General features: G+C 41.7%; 1 protein-coding gene across 4 annotated transcripts in view; it reads left to right on the forward strand.

Moving 5' to 3' along the window:
• The first annotated feature begins 16,523 nt into the window (after nt 1-16,523).
• LOC118234912 (ubiquitin domain-containing protein 2) overlaps nt 16,524-17,106 on the forward strand; it is a 33,579-nt gene continuing 32,996 nt past the window's right edge. For 3 of the 4 annotated variants that reach the window (XM_035431772.1, XM_035431773.1, XM_035431774.1), the window contains exon 1: nt 16,524-17,103. In XM_035431772.1, the coding sequence (XP_035287663.1) occupies nt 17,034-17,103 (70 nt within the window). In that variant the 5' untranslated portion in view covers nt 16,524-17,033. The remainder of the gene's footprint in view (nt 17,104-17,106) is intronic. The other variant, XM_035431775.1, reaches the window with a different exon arrangement.

A 17,106-nucleotide genomic window follows, 5' to 3' on the forward strand; every position in this document is an offset into this window, starting at 1 on the left:
AAAGTGCGTGCAAGTTGGCAGGTCTGTATTTGTTCAGCGCATGCAGACAGATCACAGCCCACACACACCGCACAAACAAAGGCAGACCCGGCTATTGGCCCACACACAGGAGCTGCTGAAAATAGCGATATCAACCGCCCGGAAAACCGCCAAGAGTCCCCGCCAGCCGTCTCTACACTGCAAGAAATAATCTTAACTATAGTTTTAGGCTCGTAATGAGTCTTAAAATCTTATTTTTCTCTCTCAAGTAGACAATATTAGCCCGTATTACTTCACTGCTTGCTTGACAAGTGACTTTTTCTTACCCTGTAGGCAAATCTTAAAGTGAGTCAAACTGTCTCACCTCATTGGCAATACGTAGCTTTGTCTTATTTAGCAAAAAAGCTATAGATATAAGATTAAAATTTTAAATATGTAATTAAAATGAAATATGAAAGATGCAAATACTTGTTGAATTTGACTTGTTTTTTATTTTTGCAATGTGCGGCTGAATATATACATTAGTATAGGTCTTTTTTGGCATCATTATAAGCTATGTTGCAACTGCTGTGTAGTTCAAAAGCATTAGCAACAGGTGTTGGGGACCTAGAATGGGTAAAATCTTTGCTCATTCTAAGTCCCCAGCACCTGTTTCCACCTGAAATGCACTGTGATGTTAAATAAAGGGTGTGCTTGCGGGATTAATAAAATAAAAGATGTGTTTGTACCATTTGTAAAATAAAGGATGTGTTTGTGGTGTTTTAAAATAAAAGATGTGTTTGCACCATTTGTAAAATAAAGGATGTGTTTGTGGTGTTTGTAAAATAAAGGATGTGTTTGTGGTGTTTGTAAAATAAAGTATGTGTTTGTGGTGTTTGCAAAGTAAAGGATGTGTTTGTGGTGTTTGTAAAATGAAGGATGTTTTGAGTGGTTTGTAAAATGAAGGATGTGTTCACGGTGTTTGTAAAAAAAAAAGGATTTGTTTGTGCCCTTGTTAAAAAAAAGGATGTATTTGTGTGGTTTGTAAAATAAAGGATGTGTTTGCACTGTTTGTAAAATAAAGAATGTGTTTGCACTGTTTGTAAAATAAAGGATGTGTTTGCGGTGAACTGTTTTGTTCTGGGAACTCACACAGGTTGTACTCTTCTTCTGTCCAAAGTACACGTCACTGCTCAGAGTTCAGGGAAGGTTTGTCATAGTTTGTAAGGGGCTGGAAAATATGCAGAAATATGACTCCTCTGACAGACGCAATAATCCATGCATCCGAGACACAGGTGACATACTGTACACACAAACATCCTAGGCCATTCTACTGCAGAGCCATTTGCAGGAAGTGAATTATTCAGTAACTCTGCTCCTTATAGTTGGAACAATCTGCAAAAAAAATCCTAAACTAGACAAATTAATTTCAACTGCTGATTTTAAATATGTAATTTGTGACTTGGTGACTGAAGTATGCTCCTGCTTTTAACCTCTGCTCTGCTCTTTCATTCCATTATACTTTGTTTCTTTAAGTCAGGTCCTTGTAGTAAAAGAGATTTCGACCTCAGTGGGGCATTCCTGGCTAAACTGATGCTGAAAAGTGGTTGCCAGACAAGACATACAGCGATAAGTCAGATAATAACTATTTACAGACACTCCTGCGAGGGGACATACTGTTCCTCACTCCATGTCCAAGCGACAAAAAGAGCAGGACATTCGCCGGAAAACAAAATGGCCGCTCTGTTCCGGCTCTGCTCGTTCTGCAGTGTGAAGTTTCTCAAGCGCAGTACACTGTTTGTTTTCGGCGGGACAATGCACTCACACAGCAGCTCCCAGGTGCAAATGGAGACACCATTACTGTAACCAGTTCACTGGGTCTGAATGAGTTTCACACACCCACATTAGAAGACCTTGTTTTTTTAATATAGTACATTTTGGGAATTGGGGCAGCAGTACAGGTTCCAATTACATTCTGATGCACTGGATCACGGACTTCCAGCTGATTCCTTTTAGGACCACATTGCAATAAAATGACCCCAAAATTCAATAAATAGCGGAGGCCACTGTAAGATGAGCTATTTGAATCCGCCACTGGACTAATCTGGGAACATCTTCATCGGTTGATTTTGGCTGAATGGTGTTTTTGCCGACGATGCTTTTTCCAAAACAGTTTTTTTTTTTAACCCAGATTGTTTTTTCTCCCATCTTGGTATGCGCAGTCACACATTGCAGGCCTGCACTCTCTCTGCATTGGACTCTGCGCATTTGGGAAAGCACAGAGAAGGGCTTTGACACGCTTCCTCAGCTGTCACTCCAGAGGACACATGCCTGAATGGTGAGACAGGGACAATCCCACTGACAGAAACCCTCCCTCTCTACCTTACATTACAGCACACTGCAGTTACTTGGAAAATGCTCTGATACAGAGTGGCACACAGCAGTGCAGAACACCAGTGTTGCTCTCAGAAATACAAAAATTCAGCAGCACCTCAAAGGCAAAGAGAAAGAAAGGACTGCAGGCAGAACTGATACAGTATACTGACTATGGAGCGTAAATTCAGCCTTGTGATGATCATTTTATGTCATTTTATTTTATTTCATCCTGGAGAGATGTCGCAATATGTAGTTCTTTTCAAATTTCAACAAAAACAGAGTTGTGTGGGTAGATAACCTTTAGGGCACAATTCAAATTAACACCTCTTAAATCTCCAGTTCAGAGAGTTAAAAATAAAACTCACAGTGTTAGCATGAGTCACAAGGACTCCTAACAGACATGGCCTTTGTCTTTTTCCCAGTGCAAACCTTTAAAGTTACTTGCTTACTGTTCTCGTCAAGTACATCTTTACTTCTGTCTCCAGAAATGTTACAAAAATGCACTGAATAGTCACCACGCTGCACTGTGAAGCTGTGTGCTACTGCAGCTCTTGTACTAATCTTTTTACTGTGTGAACTGTGTGAAACTTAACCTATTGTATGTCTTTGTCCATTCACATAAAAACTTGGTGACATTCGCTTTTTTAAAGAATGAGGCACTCACAAAGTCTTTTCTAAACTCTGTTCACTTTGCTGCAAACATGTCAGAGGTGCTCCAATTTCTTTATTTTTTGCTTTTCTTTTTATCTGACTGGACGATGCCAGGCTGTCTGGCAGACAGTCCTTCCTGTTCCCGTAGCTGAAAGGAGGCCCACTGTGCAATGTCATTTTCTGTGCCAGACAGTTCCTGCGCGAGGGCTATCTCCGATAGGAGCTAGCGCCGAGGGACAGCTCACCTCCGTTTTTAATTTAGCACGTTTGCGGTCTGACCGTGTCAAAACGAGTGGGTTAGCAATTCACAAATCAACAGTCCGTAATTTGTGAATGCATTCCTCGCAACTCAGCCGTCCACAATTTGTGAGTAGGTCGTTCACAAATCAACAGTCGATGACTTGTGAATACATAATTCAAAAAATCATCAGTCCACAATTTGTGAACGCATAGTTCACGAGTCACAGTGGCCCTGCCCATCATGTAGACATACAAACCTACACTGCTTTTATGCTGTCACATATCTGGGCTAATTCTTATCTTTTCTCCCCCAAATCTAATCTGGTTTTTTTTTTTTCAACCGTCTACGCTCAGTGATTTGCATGAGGCCCTGTGGATTCAGACCCATTACACAAAGTAAAGAGCATAAGCAGAGAGACTGTACATACAGTGCAGAAATAAAGCACTGACATGCAAATGAGTTTGACCTGTACATCACCACAGAAAACACCAGTCGCACGAGAGAGACACAGAACTGAAAGAAAATCGAATGCGGAATGCAAATGCGGTCAACTGTTCCCAAAAGATCGTTTTTTTCTGTTTTGAAAAGACCGGTTCCAGGTGTTTTATTTCCTGTTGATGTACTGGTTGAAAAAAAGCATCATATTTTGAAACTAATTCAATTCCGATCTGTCAGATGGTGACAGTCTAAGCATAGTGATTTAGTTTGTTTTCTCACAAAAGGCACTGCTCATCTAGAGTGGTGTAGAGACTGAACCTTACCAGTGGAAGGTTGGAAGGAACGCAGAGGAACAACGCATGAATGGACCTAGAACATTGTATTTATGGATTTTTAAAAAATCCAAACCCTGGTTATGCATTAAAATTTACGAAAACACAATTTTAACGGGCAGCGATCCAAACTGAAACTGTTTGTTGCGTGCACTTACAGCGTCGGAGCGGAGTGTGCATATCAAAAGGCCGCGCGCGCTAATAAAAAGCGCCCGGAAATCACGCGCTGCCATTCGGGCATCTGGACTTCATTGTGGGCTTGTCTGCCACAGCGGGGAACGTCGCGTGAAATATTTGAGGGATTAAATATTTTCTACTTTCTTCTGTGAAGAGGTTATACAACATTGGCTTAATGCAGCAGTTTTTCAGAGATAAGGGCATTTCACTACCTGATCTTTACAATTCTAATGAGACTGAGGAACAGTGACAGCCCAAACACCATAGAGGGCTAGGTTATAATTTTATAACTGTAAATGAAAATTTCCCATTTAAATAATCTTAACCTTTAACGAGTAATTCCCACTGAAGCAATATCTCATATTGAAAATATATTTTTCTGGAAAGTAGAAGCATAATTGAAAATATCATTAGCTGGGTTACTTGCAGGAAATTATCCCATGGACCAAAGAAACCTAAAATTTACAAGAATAAAAATATCTTGCAGTGGGAAGGCTGAAAGAGAATTTATATATATATATATATATATATATATATATATATATATATATATATATATATATATATATAAAAATCCTCCAAATGGAAAAGAGTTTGAGGCTGTCCTCTTCTACAGTCAGTTATGATAAATCGGAACTGTTTAAAATTCCTCAGAAGGAACTCGTCTTTAGAAAAATATACACCCGTATCCTGTTAAGGCACTGTTCTGGTGCATGGATGTGGCAGCGCTGACTGCGGCCAGCAGTCCTGGAGGGTCGTGCACGCTGGGCCCTACCATCCCACAGCGCTGGGCGTGTGTCATGCTTGGCTGGGATGCTGGCGTCTCATCGCGCACTAGCGACTCCCGATGGTCAGATCCGCCAGTTAGGCCGTGCCATGAAGTGTCTTCCTGCGACTCTTGTCTGCATTAGCCCAGCTAGCGAACTGTGTTGTGATAAGACGTAGCAGCAGATATCATGCACGTCAGAGGAAAGTGGATGCTCGTCCTCGCTCTCTCAAATCGAAGACAGAGGTTGCAGGAATGACCGCGAATGACTGGGCACTTCAAACAGGAGAGAAAAAGAGGGACACACACACACACACCCGTGCACACACGCACTCACACACGCACACACACACACACGCACGCACACGCTCACACACACTGAGGACGCTGCGCTAATTTAATCAGTGCCATCCCCTGAGACACCCTCAGCTGGTGAAGCCCTTCAGTGTGTTTGGCTCTGTACCACTGGGCCGTTCTCCCCTGAAACTGGAGCTCAAATGGAAAGAATCCTCCGCTAAAAATTCAGGTCTTGCTTCTTGTATCTTCGTCCAAGACTATAAGAAAAAAGAGAAAAAAATACACTCATTACACCCCACTGTGCGTTTAGTGATTCTCTGCCAAGAGAGGAATCTGTGGCCTAAATCATGTTAACATAAAGTTGCAATTCACCTGATTTTATTCAATTGCCAATTTCTCTTACGCGATCAGACTTTAAGGAGAAATGTACTGATTGCCTCTGTTACTCTCAGTACAACAGCTTCAATGGTTTCATTGATGACTGTATATTCTGCTCATGACCATAAAATCTTTTGCTTGGCACCCATTTGAGGCATCCGAGGAAACCATGTTTTACCACCATCTTGTGGCGATCTGTAGTAATGCATGATAAACATCGAAAAATCCGGGGAAGATGCATTTCCAATTCTTGAATATTATAATATGGTTTTGTTCCGCGGTCAATAAATCGTCTTAAAAAACAAGCAAAACATGTGGTTTTAAAGCATTAATATATTTAAAATGCTTTTATTCGTAGTAGGAATATTCAGTAAGAATAACAAAATGTAGTTCTGGACAGAAAAGCAGAATATGGAAGGTGAGAGAGAAAGAAAGAGAGAGAGAGAGAAGGATGGGGACAATCCCTTAACTGGCTAAAATTAGCATACCCCAATCCACAACACCTGTCTCCACTCCCAGGAAAGGGCAGGGAGGTAGTAGCCAAAGTGCAAGCACATTTGCAGATGTTCCTCCCACATAATGGAGAAAAATCCTTTCCATTCCCAAGCAGCTCAGAATTACTGTATTTGTATTGTAAAAAAAAGTGATATACAGGATGAGGTCACCGCAGTTTAGATACCAAAGAACCACCCTGCACATGAATAGATATACAGATGGTTCATTCATACAAACAAATTACATTTTTTAAATTAAATTTCAGAACAGGCCATAACCTGCAATGACTCACTGGTCTCAGTTGGTCACTTGGTCCTCTCTGGCCCATTTTGTTTGATATAGCATTGAGCCACCATGTACCTCCCACATCCTCTTCAGTCTCCTGTCTTCTGGTCAATGGAAACCAGAAGCACAGCTGTCTGACATTTGTGTGTGTGTGTGTGTGTGTGTGTGTGTGTGTGTGTGTGTGTGTGTGTGTGTGTGTGTGTGTGTGTGTGTGTGTGTGTGTGTGTGAGAGAGAGAGAGAGAGAGTGTGTGTGGTAGCGTAATGTAATGGGTAACAAGCTGGTCTTGTAACCTACAGGTCACAGGTTCAATGTTTGACAAGTTTGCTAGACAAGTGAAATTGTCTTACCCCATCTTGAAATGGGTAAAACTGTTTCAAATCATTGAAATACAGTATAAAGAGTTTTTTTTGTTGTTGTTGTTTTTGTTTTGTTTTTTACAAAAAAGTAATATAAATAAGATCTAAATCTAAGACTAAAATGCTTGTTAAGCTTAACTTACTTTTTGGTTTTTGCAGTGTGTGCTTTGTCTCCACAAGAGAGCATCATACTTAAGTTAGCTTTACTTTGTTCGGTTGTCTTTGGTCAGTTGATCTTACCAGCAGAAGTTCAGACGCACTGGTGGATTGGCTTGAAGGAAAAACTACACTACCCAGTAGTCAAAGGGAGACCAAATAGCTCAAGTGATGTTCGCTGGTCAATCCTGGAAAAAGGTATTGTCAGAGCAATGAGAAGCTAGCAAAGTTTAAATTCCTCACACAGCTGGACTTTACACGACAAAGACTGTGACACCTTTTGTGGTTTTTTCCTTCTTCCCCACCAGAGTATAGCCAGCTGTGTTCTTGAAGCCACCTAATTAAAGTCCGACATGGTTTCCGGGGCGACATAGCTCAGGAGGTAAGACCGATTGTCTGGCAGTCGGAGGGTTGCCGGTTCAAACCCTGCCCTGGGCGTGTCGAAGTGTCCTTGAGCAAGACCCCTAACCCCTAACTGCTCTGGCGAATGAGAGGCATCAATTGTAAAGCGCTTTGGATAAAAGCGCTATATAAATGCAGTCCATTTACCATTTTCCGAGGGTCGGAATGTCAGTTTTGGAGCAATTGTTGGATTCTAGCTGCTGCACACAATCCCCTGTTAAGCTTAGAAGAATCCAGTGACTGAAGTTACCATGGTGAAAAGAAATCAAGAGGCCCCAGTGCATTCTGGGGTTTTCTTGAACTAATAATGAATGATTATATTTCAGACTCTCCCTCTCTCCCTAACAACAGGTTACTGCAAAAGCAGCCTTCTGGCATTGCCCAATTACCATTTTCCCCACGGCTATTAATATAGCTTTATTTTACTGCAAATAGCCAAAATGCTATCATTTTGATTTCTTAAATAAGAAGAAAATATGATTCACTTCAAAGCATCTCGCCAATGCTCAAGTGCATGGCTTATATCTGGTCCTCCTAGGCTGATAGGAAACTGCCTTGTTAAGCTGAGGTCTGTGTGTGTGTGTGTGTGTGTGATATAGAGAGAGGAGGGGAGAGAGAGAAGCTGCAAATTCTTAAAATGTGTGAGTTTATGGTAATTGTTCAGTGCCTCTGTGTTCATTAACTTCATAGGCTTTTGACCCTATCAGAGAGAAATGAACTTGGCAGAATGGTTTTCCCTCCTGTCTTCTGTTTACCTGAACAGCCCCAGTCAAAAGCATTTGTGGACCTCTACTTGGGCTTTTTTGTCAATTATTTTATCGTTCTTCCCTTCGGTTGGTTGAACCCAATAATGTCCTGTTTAAAAGAGATTGTTTAATCAATTTTGCCATTAAGTTCATTATAAGGCAACATAATGCAACCCAAATTCTATGCTCAGTACTTGAGTGGAAATAAATTGCTACAGTACAAAGGCTTGTGTAATAGAATAGAATAGAATAGAATAGAATAGAATAGAATAGAATAGAATAGAGTAGAATAGAATAGAATAGAATAGAATAGAATAGAATAGAATAGAATAGAATAGAATAGAATTTATAATAGGGGGAACATCAGGTGAAGTAGCTGACATACAAGTGGTATGAGGAATGTAGGTTTATGTAAGGAATAAACCATATGATAAAGTTGCCATACTGCTTTGTATTCGCAAGAGTAGCGGTTGATGTTCTCCGTAGCTGTTCGTTACCCTGGATAAGAGCGCAACGTGATTGCCAAGTGATTGTAATGTAAAGCGGTAATGTATTCTCTGGACGCGCACGGTACGTACACCGGGACCGCTAATGCAGCTGAGGGCTGAAGGCCAAGTGCCATAGGCCGCTTCGGAAGTGCGTACATATACCGCGAACGGCATTATGATCACGCGGCTCGGAGGGGTTTATTCAGCTCATTCCACGCATTGCTTCAGTAGCTATACATCCAGCTGTGTAAATAGATGCAGTGTAAATGCTATGTAAAGAGTTTTTGCGTCTGCTAAATGTATGTCATGCAATGTAAGACAAATAAATATACAGTAGTGATGGCTTAAATAAGACGTGTTTTTTTTCAGACCAGTGCTGCCATCTACTGGACCAAACTATGCACTACGTCGATCCCTGGCAGGAACAGTATTTCTTGGCAGTTTTACACACAAAAACAGCAAGCATTTTTACTTAACTATTTTAAAAGATTTACATTTGCATTTTAATATGTACTTATTATTTTTACCCATGGTATTTAGAAGAATGAGCCACTCAAGCCCATTGATTCTCTGGATAAATACCCACTTGTGGGTGGAAGTTGCTATCCATTCTCTCATGCATATATCCACAGATGAATATTCCCAAATTCCTGCTATGTCCGTGTGTGTTTAGGATTTGGAAGTCATTATTTGATTTTAGGCTTTTAGATTTCAATTAATGCTAATAAAGGCTAATTTTTATCCCAAATACACAACTAGTAAATGTAATTCACTCAAACTGTTTTTGTATATTTTTGAGATCCATTGTTTAGTTCTGCACATTTAGTGAAGAGACGTTAAATAGGCAAGCAACTTCATCTTTGAAAACACTTTCCTCTATTTAACCGGGAACCAGTTCCACAGAAATCCCCGTTTAATTCTCTTCTATAGAGATAATCTCTAGCACGTTTAATGTTTCAGGGAGTAAATAAGTTTGGGAAACCTTTAAATTCAGCAGCTGTAACAACATTACATTACATCACAGGCATCTGAGCAGACGCTCTCATCCAGAGCAACTTACGCAACTTTTTAACATGCCATTTACATCGCATCCATTTATACAGCTGAATATACACTGAAGTAATGCAGGTGACGTTTAAATTACAAGACCAGTTCCTTACCCATTATACTACACTACAGACAAGTGCAGTGTAGCAGAATTATATATTATCCTGAGGTGGGGGCATTGATGAACACATTGTAAATTCAATGAACAGGAATAGTTCAGTTGTTAACATGCTCTAGCAAAATCAATACAGCAGAATTAAAAAGATATTGGGGAGCACTGAACTGGCTTCTCCCACAGAATGTATAACTTAACATGCTGTTGCATAGTTTAAAAAAATATTTCATGCTGTTTCATAATTTTATTTGTAAATTTAAGATGATATGATGTGAGAAGAGATTAAACAAGAACAGGTGAAAACCTATTATATGGCTGGACCTAACACACGTGATCCGGCCGACCAATGGTGTAACTTCATCACTCACTCAGTCACAGACATTTGTGTCTGTAGGGTTGGCCCTGCTGTTGTGGTCCAGCCAAAAACTGGAACATAAAATTCATATTATAGCCATCATTTATTCATATCTCAACTGACTTTTTTATTTTTAAATGTCATATACAGGCAGTTGCTCTTCGGTGTGATTTTGGCCACTGTATTCAGTTGTGTTACAGATTATTTCTGCATCTATATCTATTATTAACCCCTTAGCACACATGCCAAATATTGCCAATCCTTGCCCATTTAAGGGATACCCTATTTAAAGTTTTATAACTCCAGATATGAACATCACAGAGACTTGAAAAATGGCTTAAATGAAGCAAGACATTTGTACAATTTACAATACTAACGCAGATTAGTTTATATTCATCATTTTGGAAGAAATAAAGTGCCACAAATTCAATTGTCTAGACAAAAAATCTAAAATGAATTTGCACTTTTTTAGTTTGCAATGAAATACTGAGAGATTGCATATATACAGCAGGTTAAACTATACATGTGCTGGATCGAAAACTTCTTGACCACAAGTTCATAAAATCTAAGGGTGGATATGTAGAACTATTATAGATGTATGAAGCAAAAACTAAGCAATATACCCAGCATCTCCAAATCTATCCAAAATGTCTAAATTATGCATTTCTGTAAATCACAACTCACGTATTTCACTACAAATCAACTGTTTTGACTCAAGAAAATCACTGTTGCATCATTTTCAAGTCGGAATTGCAAGCTTTCAGTCCGTACAGTGGTCTAAAATATCTAGGGGTCCAGAAAAATATCCAAAATCTCTCCAAAATTAAATAAAATGTTTTTTGTCCATTATAAAGCATATAAATGAGCCCCTTATGAAGGTTTAAGATGAAACATTGCTATCAGATTTAAAAAATAATGCAAAAATATTGTCACCCAATGCGGTACAGTACCTAAATGTGTAAAAATTAACTCTTGTATGTATTTCTATACTCTGTACTCTCGTATGTTTTCTTGTATGGGGATGGGACGACATGAAAACAATTTTCAACCGTCCACCACTGTGGTGTGGGGATGGCTGGTTTAAGCAGCCACACCTGCCCTGGGTCAAGCTAATTAGACCTGGCCAGTTGGATAATTGGTTAAGAATTAGATAATTGGCCAGGCTAATTAGACCCAGGAACAGGAGTGGCTGCACCTGTGCGTAGTGAGGTAATCACTGCGCACAGGTTAAATCTGCCATCCCCACCCACATCAGGAGCTCTCTGTCATGACAGGGTTGAACATCTGCTCATTTGGCTATACCATCTTGCCAAACCCTCGTGGAATAAATGTGGACTGTTTTAACATCATCTCCCTGTGTCTCTGTGCTGGAGGGCCCCAAGGAAAGCCACTTCGGTGGCCTGTGGCAGGCGTGTTTGCCACAGTGGCGCCCAACGTGGGGCTCCTCCGGCACAGCAAAGAGGCACAGGAGGGCCAGCCAGGAAGCACACTGGAGGAGGGGCGGCTGAGGTGTTCCCGACAGGGCTTCGGGCGGATCCTCCGGGCCAGAAATGGGGAGCGGAAGATGACCAGGGAGGGGAAGGAAGCAATCCTCAGCTGGGACGCTGAGGAGCTGCACCTGGCCGAGGAGGCAGGTCAGCGACGGGCGGTGCACGAGAGGTGGTCGCGCCGTGAGCTGGACTTGGCCGGGAAGGCGGGTCAGCCACGGGCGGCGCACGAGCGGTGGCCGCGCCGTTTTGCTTCCTTTCTCGTCCGTTTGGTTGTTTTTAGTTCTTTGTTTTGGCCTGGTTGGTTTGCCCGGAGCCCATGAGGGGATAAGCCTGCAGCCGCCCGCCAGCAGAGCCGACTGGCGGCCACCACAGCCACGAGGGTTCCTGGTCCCCAGCACCACAAGGCCAGTCCACCAGCCCACCAGCCCAGCCACCCCACCACAGCCCCTGGAACAGCCCAAGCCGGTGACGCCCCCACCAGCCAGCAGAGCAGCCCAGGACTTCCCGTGCTCCGGGAGGGAGGAGGAAGAAGGGCTGCCTTTGTCGTCCGAAGGAGGGTCACAGCATGTACTGGACTGTTCCGGGGCCACCCACCCTGACTTTTTTTTTTTTTTTTTTTAGCGTGTTTGGAGTGTTTTTGTTTGTCTTTTGCTTTGTTGGGGGTGGGGGGGGGGGGGGGGGGGGGGGGGGGGGTAGGCTTCGGCCAGTGATTCTCCCTGGCCTCAGTTTGGCGTTGGGGGTATGTGGTGTGGGGATGGCTGGTTTAAGCAGCCACACCTGCCCTGGGTCAAGCTAATTAGACCTGGCCAGTTGGATAATTGGTTAAGAATTAGATAATTGGCCAGGCTAATTAGACCCAGGAACAGGAGTGGCTGCACCTGTGCGTAGTGAGGTAATCACTGCGCACAGGTTAAATCTGCCATCCCCACCCACATCAGGAGCTCTCTGTCATGACAGGGTTGAACATCTGCTCATTTGGCTATACCATCTTGCCAAACCCTCGTGGAATAAATGTGGACTGTTTTAACATCATCTCCCTGTGTCTCTGTGCTGGAGGGCCCCAAGGAAAGCCACTTCGGTGGCCTGTGGCAGGCGTGTTTGCCACAACCACGTTTTGGCAATGTTCCAACTCTCACGTCATCATTGTTGCATGCTTCACAAAAACTATTTCACTACCATCCAACGCTTACATTACAGTGTGAAATATCCACATTATATAACACCACTAACCTATTTAAAGACACTCAATTTCAAAAATAACGTATATGACCGAAATATTTTGAGCAGTAATACTTACATAGCAATGATGAAACCTCATCTATGTTCAGTAGATGAGGACAGAGACCGTATCAATGATACTGTTCTATTCGCTTCAGTTTTGCTCCCGAAAACGATGTCAGCTAGGTCTATCAGCAAACATATGGCTTAGCTATGTCCAGAAGTCCTCAATAATAATAGTATTTTCGAAAAATCGTTGACCATGTTTTGTTAGGTGCAGCTACCACAGAGTGAATGCGTCAGTGAATGCGATACTAAGAATATTTTCGGTTACGCTGACCTATAAAACGCTATTCCAAAAGCAAAATTAGACATGTTATACATCGTTAGAAAGCTTATACTCTCACCTACTAATAAATAAATGAATAGTCAATCAAGCCAGACTGTACTAAAAAGGGCGACGACGCCCTAAACAACAGGGGTGGTATTACGCACAGCTAATTTGGAAGGTACCCAGTAGGAGTGTGCAGAGAAATCATTATCTGTATCTGTATCTGTATCTGTATCTGTATCTGTTCAACCAACAAAATTATCTGTATCTGTATTAGAAGACAGGAAGTGGGCGTGGTTTATACCGAAAGTCGCGTTAAATCAGGCAAATGTTGTATTTTCTAACCTAATATTCATTGGCAATGCAATGCCATATAATTAATTATGAAATATATTTCCACATCCTCATACTGTACTTTTCATCTCTCTCTTCTATTTTTAACTAAACTAAGTTTTATAAACTGTCTGAACCCCAGCACCCCCGCCCTTAACTGGGGTACATTGAACAATCAGAAACAGAAAAAAATGTTTAAATGTTTTATAAATCGAAAGATTCTGTTTTGCATTGAAAAGAGAAACTATTTACAGTAAAGACATATAGAAACATATCCTTCAGTTGAAGGGAATAATCTTAAATTTCAATGATGCTGCGTTCGCGTTTCTTGATGTGTGAACGTTACTGCAGTTCGCTAGGGAAACGTGAATTACTACAAATTACGTAACATTAATAGCCTACATGAACTTTTTTTTGCCTATTTTATTTATTTATTTATTTATTTTCCCCTACTGAACTAAGTTTGGATAGACTGCAAACCATCTGATGTCCTCATATTTTCCCTTGGTGGCAACTGTTACCATGAATGGATTTCGTGTTCATTATAGCCAAGACCTATGACTGATACATACAGCATGTACATCTTAGGCCTACCTTAAACGGATGAATATTGACTGAAATACAAGGTAAAACGTCGGTTTTTTTCAATATTTCGACTGGGTTTTTTTAATGGATGAAATTAACACATACAGCTAAAAACTACAGGTTATAGGCTTGATTTCGATGTATAGGTTGCGGGGGTTTGAAAGAAATCCAGCTGCCACACCAGGCTTGTGTCTCGCTAGCTCCCGCACCTCCTCCTCGATGCGAGAGTTTCCCTGAGTGATAGCCGGGAACGGTCAGCTCTCAGCCCGCTGCCTGCTGTGCGCTGACTCGGTGGGGGCAACTACAGAATATAGCGATCACTTTTCAATAATGTGTAGTAAATTAAACGACTAGTTAATGAAATCAAAGTCCTATGTTGCAAACTGAATGGGCATTTTTATCTAGTGGCCATCCACAATGATATGAATCGATTTGAAGAAACATAATAGCTGACGCATAGAACTTAGGCTATTTATTAAACGTTTTGCAGTGCAGTGGCTCAAACTTTGTTGGTGTGTGAACTGGAAACTTTGTTGGTGTGTGAACTGGTGCCCCCCCTCCCCCCCTGCCCGTGTAACGTTAGATAGAGGCTATGAGAACTTTTTTTTTTCCCCGAATCCGAATAATAACGAGCAACTTCGGGTAGAAGTTTCCATCTGTTTCCATCGCATTATTCGTACTTACCCGAATACAGTATTCGGATTCGGATACATCCCTAGTACCCACGCATCACAAATACGCGTATATTTCCCAAACGGATTGTCTAAGACAATATATGACCACTCAGTCTCAAAAGGGACATCTCTATGCGTAAAACCAATGGTAAGGTTCTATATTTATTCAATAGGCCTATTTAGTCCCAGATATTGACTGTAGCATGACATGGCATCATTTTTGAAAACTTTGTCTCGTTTATTTCGTTATTCAGTGAGCAGCATTTTCACTGCTGTATGGCATATCTTAGGGCTGTTGTCATAGCAAACTTTACAATGTTGTGATGTGAACGCAGCGTTAGATGTCGTAAGCTAACGTCCATAGATATATAGCCTACGTGTATATATCCAGAGGTGGACATTCCAGTGGTCAGAAAGTAAAAGTCCTGCCATGTATTTCATCCACCCCTGAACTCAGCCAGCTGGTTTAGCTCTACCTCCTGCCTGAAGAATGGTGATCATTAGCAAATCCAGCTGACTGGAACAAAATCCTGGGATGAACTTTTACTTTCTGAACCTGGATTGTCCACCTCTGTATATATCTATAAGCTAATGTTGGTCACTCACCAAGGCACCTGCCCAGTTCTCCACTGGTTCTCCTCACACCGCAACTAAATTTCTTTCCTCTGACCATTATTCCTTCTAACCCTGGTCTGCTCCTGGTCTCTTGGACGCCTAGCAGGCTCATAATTATACGGTTGTGGTCCGTCATATGCGTTTGCATAAACATTTACAACCTCTTCAGTGTCAAAACTACCACTGAGATCCATTCTTCTTTATTGTTCAACTTGATCGCCTCTCCTTTTGTTACGTTACTTCCGGTTTGGCGGTTTTTTTAGATGCGAAAGTAAAATTCTCTCACAAAAACGACTCCAGAAGTCACTACATCATTTTCCTACACATTGATTCACTGGGGTCTCCAACCTGCAATATGCCCTTTAATGGACTTCATAACATAGAGCACGGTCAATCACTTGCGTGAACCAAAATATGGAACGGAAAACAACTCCTCTTACATTCCCCATTCAAACAATTAATTAATTGAACTATCAAGGCACTTTTAGCGGCCTCTATCCCTGAGCTATGGAACTCTATTCATTGAGCGCTGCTGAGTACGGTACTGCAGTGTAATTTCAACCAATTTCCGTTGCCTAAATTGCCCAATTAGTAACGGCTCATTTGCAGTCCTCATCTGTAGGTTAGCGCATTCTAATCACAAAAAAGAAAGAAAAAGTTCGCGTATTTAAATCATTTTGGTAATGAGTAAATGCATTTTTTAAATACACGCACACAATTGCCTTCAACAAAAAGTAGTTTCACACCTCTGCTATACGGTCGTCGACGTCACTCACGAGGGATTAGGAGTCTGTACAACATACCGACAGATGTCTGCCAAATCTAACTGGCTCCAGTATCCCAGTTTCTGAGACTGGCATGGCTGAAAGCCAAACCGGAGACGCGTGATTTCTAAATGTCCCCTAATGTGTTAGTTCAGAAGCTTGTGCTATACTTCATACGAGGCAGATACGATCTAAAACGGGCAATAAACTACCGGCGGCAGGCAGATATCCAGGATGGCTCTTACGGGACAAGATCACATGTAGTGGCAACAAAGATAATTAAGACAATATATCACTTGGTTGCAGTTGCAGTTGTACCAAATGAAAGTCGCTGAAATCATAAACAGAGTCCGTGCAGAGCGATAGGCTGCCGATGGGTTAATGTTGTGCGAAGTACATGATGAGACGAATTCAAACGCGTGCCGTTATTGAAAACACGCATGTGCATTGTCTGTGAACAGTGCGTGACACGATGAAGCAAGCAGCCACCGTAACCAATTTAAAATTGAGCACACCTTGGAGCCTTCTCCCATTTTTTATTAGTTGGCTAAGCCGGTACAATACGTTAAACGTCATAAAATTGCAAGTTGAACCTACCAATCAACAACCAGATGACAAAATGAAAGAAAGACAACAATGTTATTAGGGGTGGAAGAACTTGAACCATGGATTCCTTTTTCCCCCGGCGCTTTTGTCCGTCTTTATCGTTCTCTGAGGCGCTGTCACTAAGCTTTCTTTCCGGATGTCTTCTCTCCTTTCCCCCCGCGCTCCCTTCTTATCCCCCTCGTCTTCTGTCCCGCTTTTGAGAAGCGGTCACCTTGTGATGATGTGTGCATACCCCGCCTCTTCCCAGCTGATGCTCGCGCTCTGTCAATTTCGATTCTGAGAGGACGAGTTGAGGAAAAAAAACGGGGGAAAAAGAAAATACAGGGGTTCTGCGGAGTCGCGTAGTTACAACATCCATGGGTGGCTGTGTAGGCAGTCACCATGATTCTTCAGGCAGTTTAAACGAAAATTCGGACGGAACTGGAGGTA

Source organism: Anguilla anguilla, chromosome 9, assembly GCF_013347855.1.
Source record: "Anguilla anguilla isolate fAngAng1 chromosome 9, fAngAng1.pri, whole genome shotgun sequence".
NCBI classification, from domain to species: Eukaryota; Metazoa; Chordata; class Actinopteri; order Anguilliformes; family Anguillidae; genus Anguilla; species Anguilla anguilla.